This window comes from Lissotriton vulgaris, chromosome 3_2 (assembly GCF_964263255.1).
Source record: "Lissotriton vulgaris chromosome 3_2, aLisVul1.2, whole genome shotgun sequence".
Lineage (NCBI taxonomy): Eukaryota > Metazoa > Chordata > Amphibia > Caudata > Salamandridae > Lissotriton > Lissotriton vulgaris.
The window spans coordinates 289,838,337-289,861,617 of record NC_141690.1 but is presented as its reverse complement, the minus strand read 5'-3'; the positions used below and the strand labels follow the sequence as shown (position 1 = coordinate 289,861,617).

The 23,281-nt window shown below is 45.9% G+C and overlaps 1 protein-coding gene across 1 annotated transcript in view; it reads right to left on the bottom strand.

Annotated features, from left to right (window-relative positions):
• The window catches only part of M1AP (meiosis 1 associated protein), a 359,391-nt gene that overhangs the window by 307,204 nt on the left and 28,906 nt on the right, over nucleotides 1–23,281 (bottom strand). Inside the window, exon 4 of the mRNA XM_086964406.1 lies at nucleotides 9,961–10,141. Coding sequence (XP_086820532.1) covers nucleotides 9,961–10,141 — 181 coding nt within the window. The remainder of the gene's footprint in view (nucleotides 1–9,960; nucleotides 10,142–23,281) is intronic.

Sequence of the window (23,281 nt, the reverse complement as noted above, 5' to 3'; positions counted from 1 at the left end):
CAACTCTTTTCAGCCTTTACTTAGAATCTTTTAGAGCCTTGCTCAAGCCCTTCGGACTCTTTACCATCTTTATGTCGATGATTCACAGCGTTACCTAAAGATCTCCTCGCCTAGTGACTTCCAGGTCCTTGCTCTAACAATGAAGAAAGTACAAGACCGGACACAGCCCACTGTCTCAAACTCGATCCCTACAAAACGGAGTTCCTACTCTTTTGTTCATTAATGCAAAGACTTTATTAATAGGGTGAGCTGTTTAAATAAATGTTGTAATATCCGACTACGCTACTGACATTGGTCCCAGTAAAAAAGGTGTACATAAATTTGCAAAGTTTAACAATATGAGCCTACGTATGATGCTCTCAGAATGCTCTCTGATTAGATGCAAATACTTGCAGGAACTTAAAAGCAAGATTGATGATTATTTTGTTTCAAAATAAAATGGTCATAAAAAAATGCAACTAGGAAAAAAACGTTTTGCTAAACTACTGTGAAATTTTAGGTACCATTTCTTTGAAGCATCATTTAGTAAAATGTGTTGATGTATACTATTATTTCCATAAAATATTCATAATGGAAAGTCAGTTTAACCATTTTCAACAAGATTATGGGAAACATGAAATTAAACAAGCAATGGCAAAGCCAATTGGTCCAATGTTGGTGGTCAGTGTCTTGGTTTTGTCAATAAGTGTCTTATTTTGACATGACTTATGCAAAACTTTATTGTTGTGGGAGTTGCTGGGGCTTCACTGTTGTAACAAATATTGAAAAAAAGCAAACATATTTTTTGGTCTCAAAAAGCCCACATTGCCTTGGTAGTTCCTGGCACTGAATAAATGTACTTTCAGTGCCGATATGCTCCTTGTGACCGCAGATTGCGTTCATTCGCAGTGAAGCCAGTCCACAGATAGATAGAGAGAGATAGAACATTTTAATAAAAACAAAAGGTCTTGGTTAACATTACAGCCCAGTTCTTCAAGAAAGTCACAAAAATGCACTCATGGTATATGTCTTTTCATTGGTGCAGATATACGTGTATCATAAATTCACAAGGATTTGCAGGAGTAGACCAGGAAATCGTACTTTTAGCAAGAGCAAATACACATTTGTAGATTTGCTCATGCCAAAATCTGTTGAGCGTTTACAATTTCACTTTCCCTCCAACCACATTTTTCCCCGCCCTGGAAGAAGCTTTACTTCTGACCCTTGTCTGGAGTAAATTTCCAACCTTTTTACAGTATGGGAATAGATTAGAGAAGAGCTGGTGAAAACCCTTAAAAGATGAAAGTTAGTAGGTTTGCACAGACTCAAAAGGGCAATCCAACCCTGGAACTATTGCTTACCACTACCTTCAGCCCCGGTATGTAGATCTGCTGAAACGTGGCAACATAAGAGGATTGCTAGTATTCAAACACAACTATGGTATGAGGCCTGGCATAATCAGAGAGACTATTATCAGAGCTCCTATATAATGAGATTGCTGGCATAATTTGTTGGGCACAGGGTCAAGACTGATTTGAATATGGCTGGGTCTGAAAAAACAAGTTACTCACCTGTACACTGTGGTTATCCAGTATGGATATCTTTTATAGATTCACATGCTTGAATCTTCTCCGTCGTCATGGTGGGAGTCCCACAGTAACATAAGAAATAGCAGTAATACAACATCACCATAGACCTCCATAGAACAGAAAACTCACTTAAGAAACTTTTCAGCCTCATTTTAAAGCATCCAAACTTCAGCCAATCACAGCTGAGACCTCAGAATTCCCTTCCCCACAGAGCCACCATACCTCAGATTTCTAGCACAATTGTATAGGTATACAAAATCCCTGAGGTAATTGGTGAGCTTAATCGGGGAGGAGGGAGGGTCATATGTGAATCTATAAAAGATATCAATACTGAAAAGCCACAGTGTACAGGTAACTTGTTTCTTCTCCAGTATTGAATCTTTTATAGATTCACATGCTTGAATTCGACTAGTAAGCAGTATAAACACAATAGGAGAAAAAGAAAAGGTGGTGGGTGACGTAAACTTGACGCATCAGAAACCAAGAGAATAATAAGCATACAAATTTACAATCAGCATGAAAAGAACATGGAAGGGTAAAAGCTGCCTACCTTAGACAAAGAGACGTCGAAGTGTAGTTTGTCCAACAGCGATATCTGTCTTCTTCCAACCATCAAGGCAGTAATGCTATCTGAATGTGTGAGAGTTCGCCCACGTTGTCGCCCTGCATATGTCCGGGAGTGATGCTCCAACAAACAGGGCCGAGGAAGTCACCACTTTCCTAGTAGAGTGAGCTTATGCTTTCACAAAAAGCGGACGGTCAGCTTTCTCATGATAGAAGGAAATCGTGGAGATGACCCAACGAGCAATGCTGGCCTGTGTCAAGGCTTGTCCTTTCCTAGGTGCTGAGAAAGAGATCAGTAGGTGAGAGGATCTACGGAAGGGCTCTGTTCTTTGCAGATAAAACTTTAAACAACGTGTAATGTCCAGAGAATTCAACGCCCTTTCCGCTGCAGGGGATGGATTATGAAAGAAGAGTGGTAAAACAATCGGCTCATTGAGGTGGTAAGTTGAAGGCACCTTAGGTATAAAGGAAGGGTTATTGCGTAGAATAACCCGGTCCAGCAAAAACTGCAGATGCGGTTCATTTATGGTGAGAGCTTGGATTTCACGATACGTCTAGCTGATGTAATGGCCAATAGAAAAGCCACTTTCCAGGAGAGGGACTTAATTCGCATTTGTGTTTTGGCTCAAAGGGCGGACGCATCAGTTGAGACAGAACAGTGCTTAATTGCCACAAAACTGTAGGAGGCTTAACAGGTGGAAAAGCTCTAAAAAAGTCCCTTTAAAAATTCTTGAATGAGTTGGTTAGACCACAGAGAAGTTTGATTTGAGCGTCTTCTATACCTAGAAATTAAAGGAAGGGGAACTCTTATGGAAGAGTGAGAAAGCCCAGATTTTGCTATGGGCAAGAGACAAGGCAGCACCTGCTCCGGAGACGAAGAGAATGGATGCAATGCTTGCGAGATACACCACGCACAGAATCTCTTCCATTTAGGTGTATAACATTTCAACGTAGACAGAGCTAGGGATTTCTGTAGTATCTTAGTACACTCCTTGGAAAGCCTCAAATCCCCAAATTCAGCGTGGTGAGGAGCCAAGCCAACAAATGAAGAGAGGGAATTTGTGGATGAACCACTTAGCCCTGGTTCATGTAGAGAAGATCCTCCTTTGGAGGGAAGAAAATCGGAGCACACTCTGATAGGCGACGCAGCTCGGTGTACCAGAATTCTCTTGCCCAACCTGCAGCAATGAGAATAATTCGACAAGACTCTGGCTTCATTTTCTGAAGTACTCGCGGAATGAGCGGAAACCGGGGAAATGCGTAGGCGAACATCCCTGTCCAAGGAAACTGGAAGGCATCTCCCCATGAATTTTGATGAGGATGTCTTCTTGCAAAAAGAGGACACTTTTTGTTGAGGAACGTAGTGAACAGATCTAATGCTGGGTAACGCCAGGATGGAAAGACCTCCGTCAAATGCTGGTCGTTGAGCTCCCATTCGTGGCACTGTTTGGTGGCTCTGCTGAGAAAGTCGGCCTTCTCGTTGTGAATCCCTGGCACATGCTCCACTCACAAGGAGATGTGGTTGACAAGGAGCCATTCCCATATCTGTTGAGCAAGAAGGGAAAGTGCTTGAGATCTCGTTCCGCCTTGCTTTCGGAGGTAAAACACTGTGCAGTTTTGTCTGTCCTGGCGAGCACTGACGCACCTTTGATCTGAGGCAAGATGGCCTTCAGACCTAAAAACACTACTTTGACCTCCAAAATGTTTATATGACACTCCGATTCCTGTAAGGACCACTTGCAGCGAACCTGTAATTCTTGAAGGTGAGCCCCCCATCCGTCCATTGACGCATCCGAGGTCATCACTAGCTGAGATACAGAGTGAATGAAAGAGAGACCTTGCAACAGGTTGCCCTTGACCATCCACCAGGCCATGGCAGCCGTCATTGATGCTAAAATACGAACCTTGTCGTTGAATGAACCTTGAGACTAAACCCACTGCGCATCGAGCTGTTCATGCAGCAGTTGCATGCGAAGTCGGCAAAAGGGAATGAGCGGGATGCAGGAGGACATCATCCCCAGCATGGACTCGTACTGCCTCACAGAAAGGAACCTTTTTGTTGAAAGAAGCTTTGTTGGATCCAGAATCTCCATTATTTTTTCCTGAGTCGGAAAGGCCTTGCCCAGTTCTGTGTCGAGACGTGCACCCCGAAAGACCAATGATTTGGCCGGGATAATGGATGAATATTCCATATTAATGCAAAGACCTAGAGACTGGAAGAGAACTCGACAGGCTCTCGTTGACATTTCAGCTGTTTGAAAAGACGGAGCCTTTATGAACCAATCATCCAGGTGTGGGAACACCTGGTGACGTGAAAGTCTTAAGAAGGGTGCTTTCGGACTTTAAGCCAAATGGAAGCACTTTGAATTGGTAATGGCACACTGCCACTTTGAACCGAAGGAATTTTCGAAGTTGAGGGTGAATGGGAATATGGAAATAGGAGTCAAGGAGATTGAGAGAAGCCAGAGAATCCCATTTTTTCACGAGAAGAAGAATCTCCTGAAGAGAGAACCTCCTAAAATATTGACTCTTGGTAAACTTGTTCAGCATTCTGAGGTCCATAACCTGCCTCCATTTCCCATTTTTCGTTTTGATGTGGAAGAAGTGAGAATAAAACCCCCAGTTTTGCTGGTAAGGTAAGGTAAAAATGTATTCGCATGATTAACAAAAATCGTACAATTACTACATTCAAAAGTACACCAATTTAAAATACAGACCAATACATTTTAAAAGATTCTAACAATCTAAAATAGGTTTTCCCAAATTCCATATTTCTAGGCATTACATTGGACCATCGTCTTTCCAGAACTTATTATGAATCTCAACAGTTGGTATTTCATAATTCATGTATAATATCATAAAGTAGACCTCAGGCTTCTAAAATTACTGGGCGCAACTCACAAGTATCCAACTTCTTTTTTACAAGAATTAAAAACTTTGTAAAATTGGCGTTCATTTTAATATCAGTTGGTCTAAAACAAACTACCACGGCATGTCTACAGGTTCGAACACCTCTGTCAATGAAGCAGTTTTTCAAGTATCGTTTTCTTTCCTCCATCATTGCTGTACATATACATACAAAGTGTAAAATGCTTTCGTCCCATAGGTTGCATAATCTGCACATCGTCGGTATAGATGTTCTCAACCAGGGCACTACATGTTTTAATCCAGGTAAATTCCCAAATCGGGCTTTCATAAAAGTGATTTTGGTTTGTGCAGACCATGGTATTTCTAAGTATGGTTGAACCTTGAGAGTTGTATATTCCTGAACTAGCATCCATGCATGGGATCTCTTAATAAACAGTACTTTATCTTTTAAAAGGGACAAACATTTAACTGATTTGTTAATTAATTTCTTAAAACTTTGAACTGTTAAAGACATTTCCCAAATCTCAGCAAGTGACAATTCTTCAAGAGCTTTTTGCAGGTATTTATAGAAGGACAAATTTTCATTTTGATCCATTTCTTTCCACAAAAGGGTACACATTGGGTTATTTATATTAGTTTTGATTAGTCTCCAGGTCTCAACGTACTGCCCCATTTGTGCATATTGTTGATTGCAAAAACCAAATTGCAACCATATCTGGGCTGGAGATACATTAGATGGAAGCCGAAATAGATGTTTAAATGTATTTGTAATAGCATTATTTAATAATGCAGAATCCAAACCAGTGAGTATTTCACTTCCATATGTAAGACTCGGAAGCAATTTTGCTTTTATGACTTTTATTAATGGGGTATAGGTTGGACCTCCCAAGGAGCTATAAAGTAGGCAAAAGGCCCCTTGTAGGCTTTTGGTTCTTTTCTCCATTCTCTTTTTATGGTATGAGAAGGATCCTTTCTCATCAAACACTACTCCCAAATATTTATAATATTGAACTTTTTCTAGCTCCCGCTTTAGATGGTACCATTTGTACTGACTGCCCTTCCGTTTCTTGATACTGACTTCCATTACTTTTGTTTTTGTTTTGCTGGTTGTGGGGTACTTCCTCTATGGCCTGCTTGAGAAGAAGCACAGTTCTTTCCTTTTTGAGATCTGGAAGGTGACAGAGCAGAACTTTGCGTGGTGGAGCATTTGGAAGATGCTGAATGAATTCCAGCGTGTGGCCATGTTGAAAGATATCTAGAACCCATCGGTCTGAAGAATAGGAGTTCCATTTCTGAAAGAATGCGGAGAAGGCGTGATCGTGGTGTGGGACTATAGTATCAGGGGCATGATGAGCTTCATTGTCTCCTATTAGAGTCTTGGGACTTTCCAGCAGATTGCTGCCTCTTGCATCCTGCCAGTCTTGAATAAGTCTGAGCGGTATTGGACTGGATGGACCGGTTGTGTGGCTGGTAGGTACTCTGTGGTTATGGCTGGTACAGCTGCTGAAATTGCAGATGGGATAAGAATTGCCCATGACCTCTAGGCAGAAAGGACTGAAAGGGACGCCGCTGAAGATTGCTTAAGGCGTTAACTGTATCCATGTCCTTCTTAATAGATTGTAGCTCCTCGTCTATGTGCTTACCAAACAAGCACTCCCCATCAAAAGGCATGTCTAAAACTTTACAAAAAGGGGTGGTGATGGACGGAGCATCTGAATCAATCAAACACTCACACCCAGTCAAAAGATCTGGGTTTAATCCATCACCGTTCTTTAGCCCACTCTGCCACCCCAGTTCAGACATGGCTATATGCAAATCAGTCTGACCCTGTGCCTCATGGGAACAGTCCAGCCCGAACTGCCAAGCCATGTCTTCCCTGGACCGGAAACAAGCTTCCGAGGACCAGTTTCTGGCATTCCAGCCGTCTTCAGCCCGGCTTGCTTGAAACCAGTGGCAAAGTGAGCAAGGGACTCACGTCTGAGCATACCCTGCCACACTCCCCATCAAAAGGCATGTTTAAAACTTTGGCTTGGACCTCTGGACGAAAGGTGGTTGCTTTTAGCCATCCCTGGTGATGCAGAACCGCCACTTCTGCCATTTGTCGAAATGCACTGGATGAAACGTCCATAGCTATTTCAATGAGCTCCAAAGACTCTCTTTCTCCCTCCGAAAGAGTATCTTTCGCCTCTTTCTTTTTATCCTCCGGGCGATATTCCAATAGAGTAGAGATGTCCGGCCATATCTGCCGGTCATATATCTCCCCAAAATGGCAATTGCATTTGAGGCTCAAATGGAGGTACCCGCCAGAGCCGAGAACCTCTTTCCAATATTGTCGAGGCGACGACCTTCCTTGTCTGGTGGGGCAGTTCCGTGAGATGCAGTATTCTTGGCTCTTCTCTGTGCTGCCTGCATGATAACAGAGTTCGGTCTCAGGTGACCAATGAGGAATGCAGGTGAGTCGTAAGGAGCCTTGTATTTTTTGTCCAGTTTTGGAATAACAGCTGGAACAGAGGCAGGTGTTTTCATTAGCTTTAGCCCTTCTTGCCATAGAAAGTCAATTATAGGAATTCCACTCACTGAACGTTGAGTGCCTGGTTTAAAACCACATAGAAAATACTCAGTCTGTTTAGTTGGCATTGGCAAATCAAAATGTTTGGAGGCACACTCTTGAAGATCATGAAATCCCCCGATATCTGCCAGAGGGGAATCTGCAGCTGGAGGGTTTGGAGATGGTGGCATAGGGACCATGTAGTCATCCCATTCATCATGGGCATCTGTGGCTGTTTGTATCTCACATTCTTCTGTCTGAGCATCCAGAGTGTCCTCCGTGATAACAATAGGAGGAGGAAGGGTCTTCTCCCTTGTGGATTTAGGAGTACTTTGGCCCGGAAGAATAGTGGGTACCTCTTGGGGAGGTAAAGGTCTCCGAGCAGCATTTGCATCCGTAAAGCCCCTGTAATAGTCATTAAGCATGAGACGGAGATCAGACACCAGAGACACTGGAACGTTTATTGATGGTTCCCTAAGCTGATGACGCTCCTCTGGTTTTCTTGAGGAGAGTGGAATCTTCGACGCCGACTGTCGAGAAGAGTGGCCTCTGAGAGGAGTCAGAGAAGCAGACGCTGGAGCTGAAGAGGGTTTTGAAGCCTCTGGCTGAGGTTTCTTGTGATGTTTAGATCTTTTATAATCCCCATGATGTGAAGAGGGACCGCCCTCCTTTCCTCAGCCTTTCTCTTCTGTAACCAGAGTAACAGCCTACCCTCCCGATCTTTGAGGGGTTTTCCTGAAAAAGTGCGGCAATACTTGCCTTCCCTGGGTTTGTGGTCAGGGTAGAGGCAACTATAGGCACTATTTGCGGGGGTCTTCAGAGAATAGCCTACACTTCTCACAGGCCTTACAGGGCCTAAAGAGCCTTTTTTAGGCTCTGGCATCTCAAAAGCAGGAAAGTCAAAAGTATAAAGTCCAAGAAATACCTTGAGAGTTGCTAAAGCTGAGACTGGAGGGCAAAAGTTGAGAAGAAAATACAATAACTGAGCAGAGCTCAGGGACACTCCCTATCCACGGCGTGCGGTAAGAAATCTGAGGTATGGTGGCTCTGTGGGGAAGGTAACTCTGAGGTCTCAACTGTGATTGGCTGAAGATTGGATATTTTAAAATGAGGCTGAAAAGTTACTTACGTGAGTTTTCTATTCTATGGAGGTCTATGGTGATGTTGTACTACTGCTATTTCTTATGTTACTGTGGGACTCCCACCATGACAACGGGGAAGATTCAAGCATGTGAATCTATAAAAGATTCAATACTGGAGAACTGGGGTGGCGAAGTGAGCTAAAGAACGATTATGGATTCAACCCAGATCTGTGACTGGGGTTGAGTGTCTGAAAAGTTTCAGTGCTCCGTCCATCATCTCCTTGTGTGTGCTTTGTTCGCCTTACGTTGGCAGGGTGTGACTAGAAGTGGGTCCCTTGGTCACTTTGAAAATGGATTCAAGCTAGGCTGGCTGATGAGGGGTGTTACTCTGAAACAGTTCCCAGGATGCTTGTTTCCAGTCCAGGGAAGACCTGGCTTGGCAGTTCGGTCTGGACTGTTCCCATGATGCACAGGGTCAATTCTGATTTGTATATAGCTGGGTCTGAACTGGGGTGGTGGAGTGAGCTAAAGAACGATGATGGATTCAACCCAGATCTGTGACTGGGGGTGAGTATCTGAAAAGATTCAGTGCTCCGTCCATCATCTCCTTGTGCTTGCTTTATAATTTGTTGTTGCACAATGTGGCACCAAAGAGACAACAGGTTTTGTTTACTGGGCAAGTAGATTTACAAAGCAACCTGTCCCATCAACACGTAGATATTTTATTAAATTCCACACCCATAAAACAACATGCTTCACACACAGATTACCAAAATGGCCACTTCTCATTACCGGACTAACAGACGTATCCTGTCAGGTGGCCAACGGTCTCTTTGCAGTGCGGGAAAACGTCTCCAAGAAGCTTCGACTTTCTGGACAGAACGTATAATGCTCCAACCTTTCTCAAGCAGCTCGATCTGGAGTTCTCTCTGCCTATCTTACACGCCACTAAATCCTTGGCAATATTCAAGAAAAAACTCAAGCTGTTCCAAAGATACTTTCACTTGGGACTTATCTAAATGTGTTTTCTCACACAAACTGGCTTTTCGAATACTTTCGCCTTTGTTCCATATATTTGGTATATTTACCATTCTTTCTCCTTATAATTGCTCATTTTGCCTATTCCTTTTTACATCTCCATGTAATTGTGTTTTCCTGTTCGCAGTAGGTCCTGGCATCTCACTGCCATAGGTACTGTTCCCTAGCTAATCATGTTATTCTGCCCCTAGAAGCCTCTGTGGATCACTGTTAGGAGCCTCAGTGCTCTCATCTTGTGCCACTCACTCTCAAGGTTCTCCTCACTCACTCTCAGAGCTCCTCTTTTACTTACCGTCCGGGGACGTACTATCGGATGAATGCGACATCCACTCCACGTCCATGGACTCCAGCGCATCTCCTTTCGATAGGTGGATCACCTGCAGGCGCCTCAGGCTCACCAGGTCAGTGTCCTTTAAACCAGCCTCCAGGTCCCTCACTACCTGCCGTCCCGGCTGGCTAGTCACAACTGTGATCTGAAAGACAACAAGCAATTGAAGGGGTTGAAAGATAGCGCGATTCACATCCAGAGGGAGAGGTTACCTTAGTTAGCCAGAGGGAATCTACACCTGTCAAAGAGGAACTCAGTGGCTGTCAGTGCTCCTACACACGCAGAGACAGAAGATCTCATATACCACCAGGGTTCTTGTACACCCAGAGAAGAGGCACCAACTAGGACAATCCCTCTGACTGGGATTTTATGTTTATTAGGGGTTTTAAACACCAGACACAAGTGCTCCCACAGGTTAAACGGAATCTTACACTTCCAGGGATGAGGCTGTCCAGATGGGTGGATGAGGACTCTCACAAGCTTTCAGGCTATTACATACCAAGAAATGGGAGTCCTTCAAGGCGGCCTTGACTCTTACACTCCCAGAGCAGAAGGGCCATACAGGATGTCAGGAATCTACAGTCATTTACAAGAGGAATGTTTCTTGTAGTAGAAACAGAGTCCGCTGGGCCCTTCAAGCATGGCCAGACTCCTGCAGCCCCGCCCATGGTGCAAGGGCTCATAACTGGAGGGTCCTTGAGCACAGCACACAATTCATACACCAGATTTGACAAGTGCTAATGGTCCTGCTCTATCAGTGCTGCTGATGCTCTGTTGCTATTACTAATCAGCCCTATCAGCCGCCCAAGCATTGCCACCTGGAAATAATAGTGACACCCAGAATTACAAGCACTAGAGTATGAGGAAGGTTGCTCACCTACCTGGGCTCAGTAGCATGGAATCAGGCACCCCTGGGGTAGCGTGCAGTGAGTAATGTTGCAATGTTTTCAAAAAAAGCTAAAAACATGGCTTTTTGTGCAGGACTAAATGCAAACTGTTTTGCCTCTGTCGACCTTTGCAATGCCCCGGGACACTCCTTGGAATCGCTGTGGGTAAAACAAATTGCTTTCATCATCATCACAACATTTGGCGACAATGTCTGTAAATGATGCTGTATCAGCCTACCTAGGTCTTTGCCAGCTGCCACAATTACGCTGTTCCCTGCCTTTCACCTCATTCTCCACCAAGTTTGCTTCTACAGCGACATTAACTATGGATGGCGAGTCAAACTAACATGAATGAGCCAGAAGAGGCACAGATCCAAATGCAAAATGCTTGCTTCGAATACATTTTGCTTAGGATTCAGTATAATTCCATGTACAGGTCTTTCCTTCCATGTGCACAGGATCTGGAAAAGCATCCCCCATATCCATCGGACCACCCAACGCTGCCACAATTTAGGAAAGAGTTGAAGACATTCCTTTAAAGAACACTACCTCACACTGCATTAACCATCCACAACCAGCTTCCACTACTGTAACTTGCTGACTTTATGCTCACCTTTGATCATGCACGGCGCTCTGCTGTCTGATGGCTTGTTCGCCTTTGATCATGCACAGCGCTCTGCTGTCAGATGGCTTGTTCGCCTTTGATCATGCACGGCGCTCTGCTGTCTTGATGGCTTGTTCGCCTTTGATCATATCCAGCGCTCTGCTGTCTGATGGCTTGTTCGCGTTTGATCATGCACGGCGCTCTGCTGTCTGAAGGCTTGTTCACCTTTGAGTATGCACGGCGCTCTGCTGTCTGATGCCTTGTTCGCCTTTGATCATGCACGGAGCTCTGCTGTCAGATGGCTTGTTCGCCTTTGATCATGTCCAGCGCTCTGCTGTCTGATGGCTTCTTCGCCTTTGATCATGCATGGCGCTCTGCTGTCTGATGGCTTGTTCGCCTTTGATCATGTATGGTGCTCTGCTGTCTGATGGCTTGTTCGCCTTTGATCATGTCCAGCGCTCTGCTGTCGGATGGCTTGTTCGCCTTTGATCATGTCCAGCGCTCTGCTGTCTGATGGCTTGTTCGCCTTTGATCATGTCCGGCGCTCTGCTGTCTGATGGCTTGTTCGCCTTTGATCATGTCCAGCGCCCTGCTGTCTGGCTTGTTCGCCTTTGATCATGCACGGCGCTCTGCTGTCTGATGGCTTGTTCGCCTTTGATCATGCACGGCGCTCTGCTGTCTGATGGCTTGTTCGCCTTAGATCATGCACGGCGCTCTGCTGTCTGATGGCGTTTTCGCCTTAGATCATGTCCAGCGCTCTGCTGTCTGATGGCTCGTCCGCCTTTGATCATGTCCAGCGCTCTGCTGTCTGATGGCTTGTTCGCCTTTGATCATGCACGGTGCTCTGCTGTCTAATGGCTTGTTCGCCTTTGATCATGTCCAGCGCCCTGCTGTCTGGCTTGTTCGCCTTTGATCATGCACGGCGCTCTGCTGTCTGATGGCTTGTTCGCCTTTGATCATGCACGGCGCTCTGCTGTCTGATGGCTTGTTCGCCTTTGATCATGTCCGGCGCTCTGCTGTCTGATGGCTTGTTCACCTTTGATCATGTCCAGCGCCCTGCTGTCTGGCTTGTTCGCCTTTGATCATGTCCGGCGCTCTGCTGTCTAATGGCTTGTTCGCCTTTGATCATGTCCAGCGCCCTGCTGTCTGGCTTGTTCGCCTTTGATCATGCACGGCGCTCTGCTGTCTGATGGCTTGTTCGCCTTTGATCATGCACGGCGCTCTGCTGTCTGATGGCTTGTTCGCCTTAGATCATGCACGGCGCTCTGCTGTCTGATGGCGTTTTCGCCTTAGATCATGTCCAGCGCTCTGCTGTCTGATGGCTCGTTCGCCTTTGATCATGTCCAGCGCTCTGCTGTCTGATGGCTTGTTCGCCTTTGATCATGCACGGTGCTCTGCTGTCTAATGGCTTGTTCGCCTTTGATCATGTCCAGCGCCCTGCTGTCTGGCTTGTTCGCCTTTGATCATGCACGGCGCTCTGCTGTCTGATGGCTTGTTCGCCTTTGATCATGTCCAGCGCTCTGCTGTCTGATGGCTTGTTCGCCTTAGATCGTGCACGGCGCTCTGCTGTCTGATGGCTTGTTCGCCTTTGATCATGCACGGAGCTCTGCTGTCTGATGGCTTGTTCGCCTTAGATCATGCACGGCGCTCTGCTGTCTGATGGCTTGTTTGCCTTTGATCATGCGCGGTGCTCTGCTGTCTGATGGCTTGTTCGCCTTTGATCATGCACGGCGCTCTGCTGTCTGATGGCTTGTTTGCCTTTGATCATGCGCGGTGCTCTGCTGTCTGATGGCTTGTTCGCCTTTGATCATGCGCGGCGCTCTGCTGTCTGATGGCTTGTTCGCCTTAGATCATGTCCAGCGCTCTGCTGTCTGATGGCTTGTTCGCCTTAGATCATGTCCAGCGCTCTGCTGTCTGATGGCTTGTTCGCCTTTGATCATGCACGGCGCTCTGCTGTCTGATGGCTTGTTCGCCTTTGATCATGTCCAGCGCTCTGCTGTCTGATGGCTTGTTCGCCTTTGATCATGCACAGAGCTCTGCTGTCTGATGGCTTGTTCTGCGCTATATAAATACCATTCTTAGACCAGTTAGCTTTAGGGTGGCCTTTGCTCAAACTTTTTTCCTTCAACCCTTCTATTTTTGCTGATCTTAGTTTTCTTGGTCTTTGGACTTTGTGCACTTTACCACTGCTATCCAGTGCTAAAGGGCTTGTGCTCTCTCCCTAAAACATGGTAGAATTGGCTTATACCCAACTGGCATATTTAATTTACTTGTAGACCCCTAGTAAAATGGCATTCCATGTGCCCATGGCCTGTAAATGAAATGCTACTAGTGGGCCTGCAGCACTGATAATGCCACCCACTTAAGTAGCCCTCTAGCCATAGCTCAGTTGTGCCATGGCAGAGCCTGTGTGTGCAGTTTATACTGCCATCTCAACCTGGCAAAATAAACTTTTTCCAGGCCGAAAACTTCCTTTTTAATACATATATGTCACCCCTAGTGTTGGCCTTGAACAATCAAGAGGGCAGGGTGTATTGTATTTAAAAAGTTGGATATGTAAGTTTTATGTGTCCTGGTAGTGAAAATAAGTTCAGGTTGTATATGTTGGAAATCAGTACCCAGATGAAAGACAACTGGCTTAAAATGAATGCTGAGAGAATCGAGATTGTGGCCTTAAGGGCTGATAACTCTGTGTGGTCCGAACGCTGTTGGCCTGAGACATGCGGCTCATTACCCACTCATGTGGTAGCTTCTAAACATCTTAGAGTGATCTTTGTTAACACCCTCAACTTCGATGCTCAGGTTAATCACACGGTAGGTTCATGCATCTTCATTATTTAGATTCTGAAGAAGATTTTTCCCTTCCTGCCTGGAGAATTAAGAGTTTCAGTGGTCACCGCTCTTATCACATCTCGTCTTGACTACTGTAATGCTCTATATCTAAATGCTAACCAGTTCTCCTTTAATTAACTTCAAACCACACAAAATGGGGCTGACCGGCTAATCCTGAAAGTTCAGAAACATCATTCGGACAGGGAGGGATTGCGGTCACTCCACTGGCTTTCAGATAGGAAGCAGGTAACGTCCAAGGGGCTGTGTATGGTTCACAAGACTCAGTACCAGCAGGGATCTGGGTATCTGGGAGCCATCTTTATCCTGACTGCAGAGACCTTATTTTCCTCATTACAGACGAAGCTTGTCCACAACCGTAAGTTTGAATTCCCTGGCATTATTATACTGCATTCTATTCTTTCACCTGTACATGTTAAATGTTTGTATTTTCACGGCCAGGCCGTTACGGCCATTATATTCTCCCAGCTACATCTTCAAATGTTATGATGTTCGCTATTACCTTCCACTTCATCTCTAGCCTGTGGAACATTATCCTCATCCTACTATAACCTTTTGGCTCGCTTAAATTCCACCGTACACCTGTATGCAACATTTTTTGTTAACTATCTTACAGAAGCCATATTGGACGCTTTACCCTTTTCCTTGCTCCCATTTCCTCCGCAGATTACAAAACTTTCTGATCATATAATAACAAGACTTTCTGCCTTCAAAGGGGCGGTAGATGTGTTGGCTGTTCTGTGGTTACTTGTATTTTGGCAACAAATAAATACAGAATATGATACCCCAACTGCTGTAAGAACTACCTCTCCCATAAGATAACATTGGATTAAATTATTACATGTTATATGTGATATCTTTCAATTGGGGGCAGGCAGACATGTAGAGTTTGGTGCTCAAAGAATTGTAATTTAAAGCCCTCTTTAATGGTAAAGTTGTATTTTAAGTGATAGTTTTGAAAATACTACTTTTAGGAAGTTGGTATTTTCCTATCCTAAGCATTTGGTGCCTGCAGCCTGTTTACTGGTTCACATGACTAGGTGTAACTGGCAGTTGGTATTTGTGTATAAATGTCAAACAGTGGAACAAAGGGCCATCTCTGACTTGATGGAGGGGAGCTGTCACCTATCACACTTGCACACCACAAAAGCTCTGTCTAGGCATACTTACAAAGGATTTGTCACTTATCCTTCATGTCCTCAGACAAGCTGGTGTCAGGGCAGGGAGGAAACAGATGACTGATACCTCAGGGGAGTGGAAACCTCCAGAACCTTCTCCTACTTCAAAGTGGGTACCAGCTATAAATAATGGACCCTCAGACCCAACTCTTCAGTACAGATCGCGGCCTGTGAAAGACTCTGAAAAAGGACTGCTGTGCGGCGATGCTGCAAACACTGCTGCTCTGCTGCCCTCCAGCCTGAGTGAGAAGGATTGTGCGTGCATCTTAAAACCCAAGACTAGCGGACTGACTCCAAGTGCTCGTTGGCTGATCTCCTGATCAAAGCCTCAGGGAAAGAACAGGCCTCAACAACCCTGAACCCAGCACCTGGACTCTGCCATTTGTGAGTCCTGTCCCCCCAAGTGGTGGCACCCCCTTGAAATTGGGCCTGAAGGTGCTCTGCCAGTCCATCTGTGGTTCCAGCACAACCGACACAGCTCAGCGCCGCGAAAAACTCTGCAGCTTCTTCGGGACTAGCTGGCGTCCGATGTATCTTCGACAAAGGACTTCGCATCGGAAGCTCCTCATCAATAGCAGCCTCGACAATGATGCAGGACCTCGGATCACAGCTCCTCTGAACTGGCCCTGAGAGATGCATCTTCAACGTAGGATCCTACAGCGTTCCACAACCAGGATTTATGGTACCCTGTTCAGCGGGTCTACCTAAGTCCTTGTAACCACCCTGTGCTCCATTATGGTCGGCCTCAACTTCTGACTGTCTAAGTCTAGCGTGACCAGTTAACTACAGTTGGGGCTTTGTGCTTTTTGGTGCTATTTTCACTTAAATCTTTAAAACTACATATTTCCAGTTCTACTGGTTGGATTTAGAAATTTTGGTCTTACATTATGTATTACATTGTTCTCTATGTTTCTAAATTGGTGAGGGGCTTTTCTTGTTTTGTGTTTCACTTTATTAATGTGTGGATTGCTGCATGAATACTTTGCCTCTAAGTTAAACCTTTTACTTACCACCAGGACTCTACTGGGTTGCACTATTCAGGGAGTCTGGTAGTACTCCAAAAATACCCTCTCAATGATATTATTATTGTACTTTCTACAAGTTGTTCAACTTTTACCTGCAGTACGTTGTAAGGTGGTGAAGACTGGACTAAGGACATTCTTAGAACGAATCCACTTTAAAAAACGGCAACTCCTGCACCAAGCATTAGCGTGAACCACCCAAATAATTCTTGTGTGTTCCAGGGAAGCCACCAGGACCTTTGTCACAGTGGAAGGGACATTTCCTAAACTAGAGTTCCACCATTAATATGTCCGGAAGGATTGCTACTTCACTCTTTAGGTCCGTTGGGTTGGAGGGTCTCTAACCAACTGTCCAAGGGTGACAATGTAGGAAATGAAAATGTAATTAGTGAAGTTCTTAGATAATTATACGCATATTTCTTCCCGAAAGAATGCATTTGCATAACATGTTACAAGTTTTTCCACAGGAAACAAGACAAGAATGAATCAATGATGAATTGTGTAACCTGGGCACGGTGTCACGCCCCGAAGAGGGGCCCCCATTAATCTTGTGCGACCCCCCCTCTTATCTCCGCAGCCTACACAGCCCCCTGGATGGTCGGAACAGGAGAGGTATAGTTGCGATGACGAGGAAGAAGAGGACTGGGGGCCCTTTAAGTGGACTGGAAGTATGATGGAGGAGGAGGAGCCACGCAATCCGATTAAAGGCGGCGCCGACAGTCCACAGGTGTGTTACTACACCGGAGGAGCGGACAGAGTGAAGGAGAGCGGAGAGGCGGGAAGCAGCATAGAGGAGTGGAGCAGAGGAGCGAGTTGGATAAGTGAGGAGAACCTGGCGGAGGAGGAGAACCTGGCGGAGGAGGAGAGACCGGAAAGGAGAAGACGGAACACGGCATCTTCGGATCAAGAATCGTCGGGACCGGTGGCGACTTCTGAGAGTGGGGAGAGCCAATCGACGGGACCAGCTAAGCCCGAAGGCCAACCCCACGAGCCGCCCAGCCGTACGCCAGGAGGGGTACGGCTAGCCAAGGTACGTGAACGATTCCTGGGGTGGTGGAGGAGGAAAGGCAGACGCCTGACTTAGAGTAATTAGTTCCGCTAAGCGCCTGGGTACCCGCATCAGCAAACACCGTCTTTCACTGGCACGATACCTTCTATAAGTGCACCGGGTGACTCCCTCACATCCCTTACTCACCCCACCCCCCTCAATACCCCGTGGCTTTGACACCAGAGTACTTACTTGTCCTCTCTTCTGCTTGCTTCCTCGGTGGTCGGCGAGGGCGGACATAACGGAGCCTCCGGAGCCCAGCAGGAGGAGGAGCCCCGTCCGCAGAAGGGAGGAGGGAGTACTCCGGAAGACCAGGCAGGAGAGAAGCCGATCTCCCCGTAGAGGCTCAACAGGAAAGACTTGTACCGATAATCTATTAGCTAAAATAAAACGAACTACAACAAAAACACGCCTCCTACCAATTCATAGCCCCGCGGCAATAAATATGTAACTGCATACTCTGGATTGTCGCTCTCGGGTTATATAGTATGAGCGCACTAGAGATCAGATGTCATGTAGCGGGGTGGTATGGACCGACACTAATTGGTGGTCTGTTAAAAATGACAGCTCCAGTGACCACTCCTCTCTTTCGTCGTATCAGGAACCATGGGGAGCAGAGTCAGGGGCGTGGTGGAGGCAAGTTCAAGATTCCGAGGAGAACTGTTCCTTTAAGGACACCGAGAAGGAGAGGAATGGCACGCCCCATTGTGACGCACTGTTTTGCCAAGCAACCCCATTGGAGGAATCGTACACGCCCCCATCTGACGTGTTCGGAGGAGCGGAGAAAAAGGAGGACGCCAAGAGGGAGGTGCGTCTCGACACCTGGAGGAGAGGAGAGCGAAGGGAGACCGCAGAGAACAGAGAAGGTTTCACAAAGGAAATCGTGGACGACCGGAGAGCAGGAGTAGCTGTGCCTGGAGGCCACCGTTCTCAAGCACCGCCCAGCCACACCCACGGAGGAGTGTGGCTCACACAGGTGCGTGAGCGGGTAGCGGGTTGGCTTGGACGGCATGGAAACGCCGTGTAAATAGTGTAAACCCCCCCCCCCGACCTCTTTCCTTCCCATTTTCCTAAACCCCAACTCGTACCCTCCGTCCCTCCCTACCAAACGACCCTTCACTTACCCTACAACATAACGGGTTATACAAGCACTAAAAGCCACAGGTGTCCTCACTTCCCGACAGGTCCTAAGGGTTGTAGAACGTTTGCAGAGTAGAGTCTAAAGCCTCTCTTTCTCTCCCCGCATGTGGCGTTGGGACCCGGCCCGAGACAGAAGCCTGGAACACCCCGAAGAAGAAAGAAGACGAACCAGTCCTCACCGGTTTAGTGCCCTTGCTGATACTTTGGACCCTGCCACTTTAGCACGGGAAAGACAGACTCAAAGGAAGAAAAAAACGTTTATAAAAATAAAACCCCATTTACCTAGTCCCGTTGTAAGTGTCCCTCCTTCTGAACCGCAACAGTCAATAAATGCCCATAATCCCTTAATCAAGGAAAGGTTGTGGATCGATGGAGATAGCCCTTTGAAAGATGTAGTGTCAGTTGTAGAAAAGGCTGAGTTGTCCAGAAGATGGGCTAAAGCCCTCAAGAAAGATAACACAGATGTAAATAGTGGACCAGTTGCTAGAGTTATGGTGAACAAGTCTAGCAAGGGTTACCTAAGAAAGATGAGAAAACAAAATCCACGAGCAAAGGGCTTAGATTTTATAGATGTGATAGTAAGAACTAGCTTGCTAATGACAGGAATGGTCCTGTGATAAAACAACAATACAGTGCTTGTTGAAAAATTGGACATTTTGCGCATGTTTGTAAAATGAAAATATGCAAACATGAGAGAGTCAAATGTATTGCGGAAGGGGTTACTGAATCTTCAACTGAGGGGAGTGAAGAGGATGATAATGCTGGGATTCTGAATGTAAGAGAGAAGGTGGCCCTGAACAATGAAAGTGGGTTTGACGCCTCCTCTTCAACTTATATACAGCAGATTTGGGCAAATTCCTGGAGAGTAGCTGCTTTGTAAACCCCACAACTAGGCCAGTCGAACTTCCACATCTTGCAATATGCCCAAAAAGTGCCTCGGCTGTGCCCATTCTCAAGATCATGAAGGCGTCTCTTCTCTGTGCACTACACTATGGGACTCAGACATTTTCCAGGGCCTGTGTCCTAATTTTTTTTACAGAGTTTTATATAGCGCAAACTTGACCCAAATCCAAATCGGGTATCAGAGCGCTTTACATAGCACCAGTTGCGTTACATGAGGACACACATTCATTTTTGTTAGGCACGGGCGATTAAGTCATTTGCCCAGAATCACAGGATGTTCAGCGTCATTGCCGAGACTCGAACCTGGTTTCCCAGATTCAAGGTCGACCGCCCTAGCCGTTGGGGCAACTCGGATTTTAATGCTGTTCCTTCAAGTTGAAGAGAGGCAATTGCTTTTTATACTTGCTGTTGCCAAGGGTTCCCAGGGAGCTCAAATGTGTCTTTCAGGCAATCCTTGAGTGAGTTAGCTGGTGCTTTCAGGACCCTGATGTCGTTTTTCACGGTATCGGTCTCACAGGTTAGAGTATGTCTTGACATGCCAAGTTCCAGATGGAGTCTGGTCCTCCGAAAGTGCCTAGGCACTTGGAATACTTTTTTTGTAGGACGTACCTTGTGCATGGTCTAAACTAAGCATGCACAATGTACTGATCTGAAAAGAGTGACGTTGACATGTTAGGCATGTTTAGAATAGTGGTGATAAATCCTGCTTATTGGCGTTGTTGGATTTTACATTTCTATTTTAGAAATGCCTCTTTTAGAAAGTGGGCATTTCTCTGTGCTTATAACTCTGTGTGCTTTGCAGCCTGACTCCAATCCATGGCTGGGCCTGGTTGACAGCTACACCTTGTGCATACTTTCCAGACAGCCACAACACAGGGAGGGGTTGGTGTGATAGGAGAAGCATCTGCATACTGATAGTCTTCCTGGGCTGGGAGAGAGGGCGGTGGATGCACTTACATTTGTAGAGGCTATGTCCTTTATGTGAGGCTAGGACATAGCCTCACACAAAGGGCTGATTTACCCCCTACTGAGCTTGGACTGTGGTTGAAAGGGAGTGTTGTGCACTTCTAAGGCATATTGGAAGTGCACCCCAGATCAAAGAAAAATTGAGTGGAAGTGTAGGGGCTCTGACGCCATGTTTTCAGAGCAGTTCTGGAACTGGAACCGAACCTCTGTCAGAAGGTCTGCTGAGCTGCTCAAAGGACTCATCTGGACTGCTCTTCTGCTGTTGCCCTGCTGCCTGCTCCTTACTGGGTGGTTGAGAGTACTCACTAGATTGCCAGTCAGTTAGAGCCTGAGTGCTGTGCTTATTGCCCTTCTTGCACCACCCAAAGGAAGAGAGCCTACTTTGTTGTCCCCCGGCGAGTGCGGTGCTGTATTTTCATCCTCTCCACCGCTCTACGAGAAGCGGTCCACCTTCTTGGTTCCCCCTGGCAAATGCAACACTTTGCTCAGTTTCAGCACCACTCTACCAGGGGAGTAGCCCTCAGTTTGGATTTGCTTGTTGCCAAAGTCCAAACACGACTCAATATAGACACGCTCTCCCCATCTTATATGGGGCTGAACAGTGGCATACGGGCGTACTTGATGAAGCTGTGTAGCAAAAACCACCACTGGGGCACAGTGGGTGAGGCCACCCACTTTCCCAGGGCCCAGCCCCACCTCACCCAACGAGCCATGTCAACACGCCACTTACCACCCTGTGGCCGCACACATAGGCAGATGTAAGGTGAGCCCGGAAACAATGTTGCTCAGCTGACCATGCAACATCGCGGGCAGCTGCAAGGAATTCATTTTAAGGCCGAATCCAAGCCCCCATACCGACCTCCGAGTCCCAATGATACACATTGTTGTGATTTCGAAGTAGGAGATTGATAGGTGCTCTGGTCCTGGTCGACCATAATCAGTTTCACAGACGGAGGCTTTTTCAGCATTTCTAGGCTCAAGCTCTGTGAATACCTTGTATTATTGCGTGGCATACTTGTCCCCGCAGGGGCGATCAGATGCCTCCCCAAATGCGGAGGTTGAGACGGCCGCGGAGAGTAACCCTGGAAATGACCATATAACCCATAATTGTTGCACAGGTTTCCCTGAGCCCTACAGTTTATTTTGAAAGTGGCCACTTTAACAGGGCTCACCCAATCTACCGTAATTGTCGTAGTAGGAGCACAGGGGTTCTTGCACACTATAGTTAGATATGGTGATCTATGTGCTCTGCTTCTTAACCAGGTGACATTGCTTGCACTAATTAATGTCATTGTTCACAAACTGCTGCATTCCATGCCCTGATGCAATGGTATATGTCTTCTGGCCTCCATTGTAAGGATAACGATTCCAGGTTTAGCATGATATGCACAGTATTCGTAATTTGTATGTCATTTTGGCCTATGTTATGTATAAGGATTGGTGTCACTACAACGCATGCTTTTACATCGCATGCCTTTACAACGCGGTTTTTACCACGCAGTCCATTACAACGCATAATGCTTTTAGGCGCTGGATAGTGAATTATTTAATTTACTATTCCAACTCCAGTCCCCGTGGATAGCAGGGAAGGTGTTGGATAGTAAATTAAATATATTCCCTATCCTAGAGCGCCCCCCAGCGCAATGTGTTGTAATGGTTTGCGTTGTAATGGTTGCGATGTAATGGTAGTGCGTTGTAAAAAATGCGTTGTAAGTGATGTTCGCCTATGTATATATACTATATATTTTTTGTATATAACTTTGTGTGGAGTCTCTTTGGTGGTGTATTTAATGTGGTACTGGTGAGAGAGTGCTGCACAAATGCTTCACATATTGCCTCTGATAAGCCTAACTAATCTGTACCAAGCTACCAGAAGGTGAGCACAGGTTATCTTTGGTGTGTAACTTACTTGCCCTGACTAAAGTGGTGGGTTCTGCCTGGCTTGGGTGCATACCCTAGCCAAGCAGAAATCCCATGTGTAACAGAACGGTGGAACGCTACAATAGTGTTGAAAGCTGCCACTCACCTAGCTTGCAGGAACAATATTCCTTGGGAAGTATAGATTTTAAAAATGTTATGTACAGAGTCACTGAGATGGAGGCTACAAAATTCACACTTTTTGAACACATGGTGGGAGAAAGTCAACATCGAAGGAACCCTGGAGGGTTGGCTTCTTTAGGACGTGTGAGATGGTCATGGCTAGACGCTAGGGATAATCTATTGCAGCAACATGACAAATTAAAAAAATATTATGATGAAAAGTACAACACAAAACATACAGATGTGAAAGTGGGACTGTGGATGAGGATTAAAAAAATAGATGTTATGAACCACAACACATTGTTGTAGCAATGACAAATTCTGTGAGATTAGAGGATGGAAAACGCTGCAATCTTAAAAGAGTAGAGTTGTATGAATCAGGAAAAATGAACGAAGGAAGTAACAAAAGATTAGATCCCAAGTAGGAACAAGAGTGGGATCAAGAAGGTTTGGATAGAATGGATGTTAGGATGGATGAAGGAGCGTCTACGGTCTGTGCTGAGAATGTTTCCGGAAAGAAGTTGGAGGAAATGTTCTACTTAACGGTGTTGGGAGAAGACCAAGGAGAATTATAAAGCACCCTAAAGCGCTCAATGATTATTTATATAATGACATTTCTTGAAATGTACATGTATTACTTGATACTG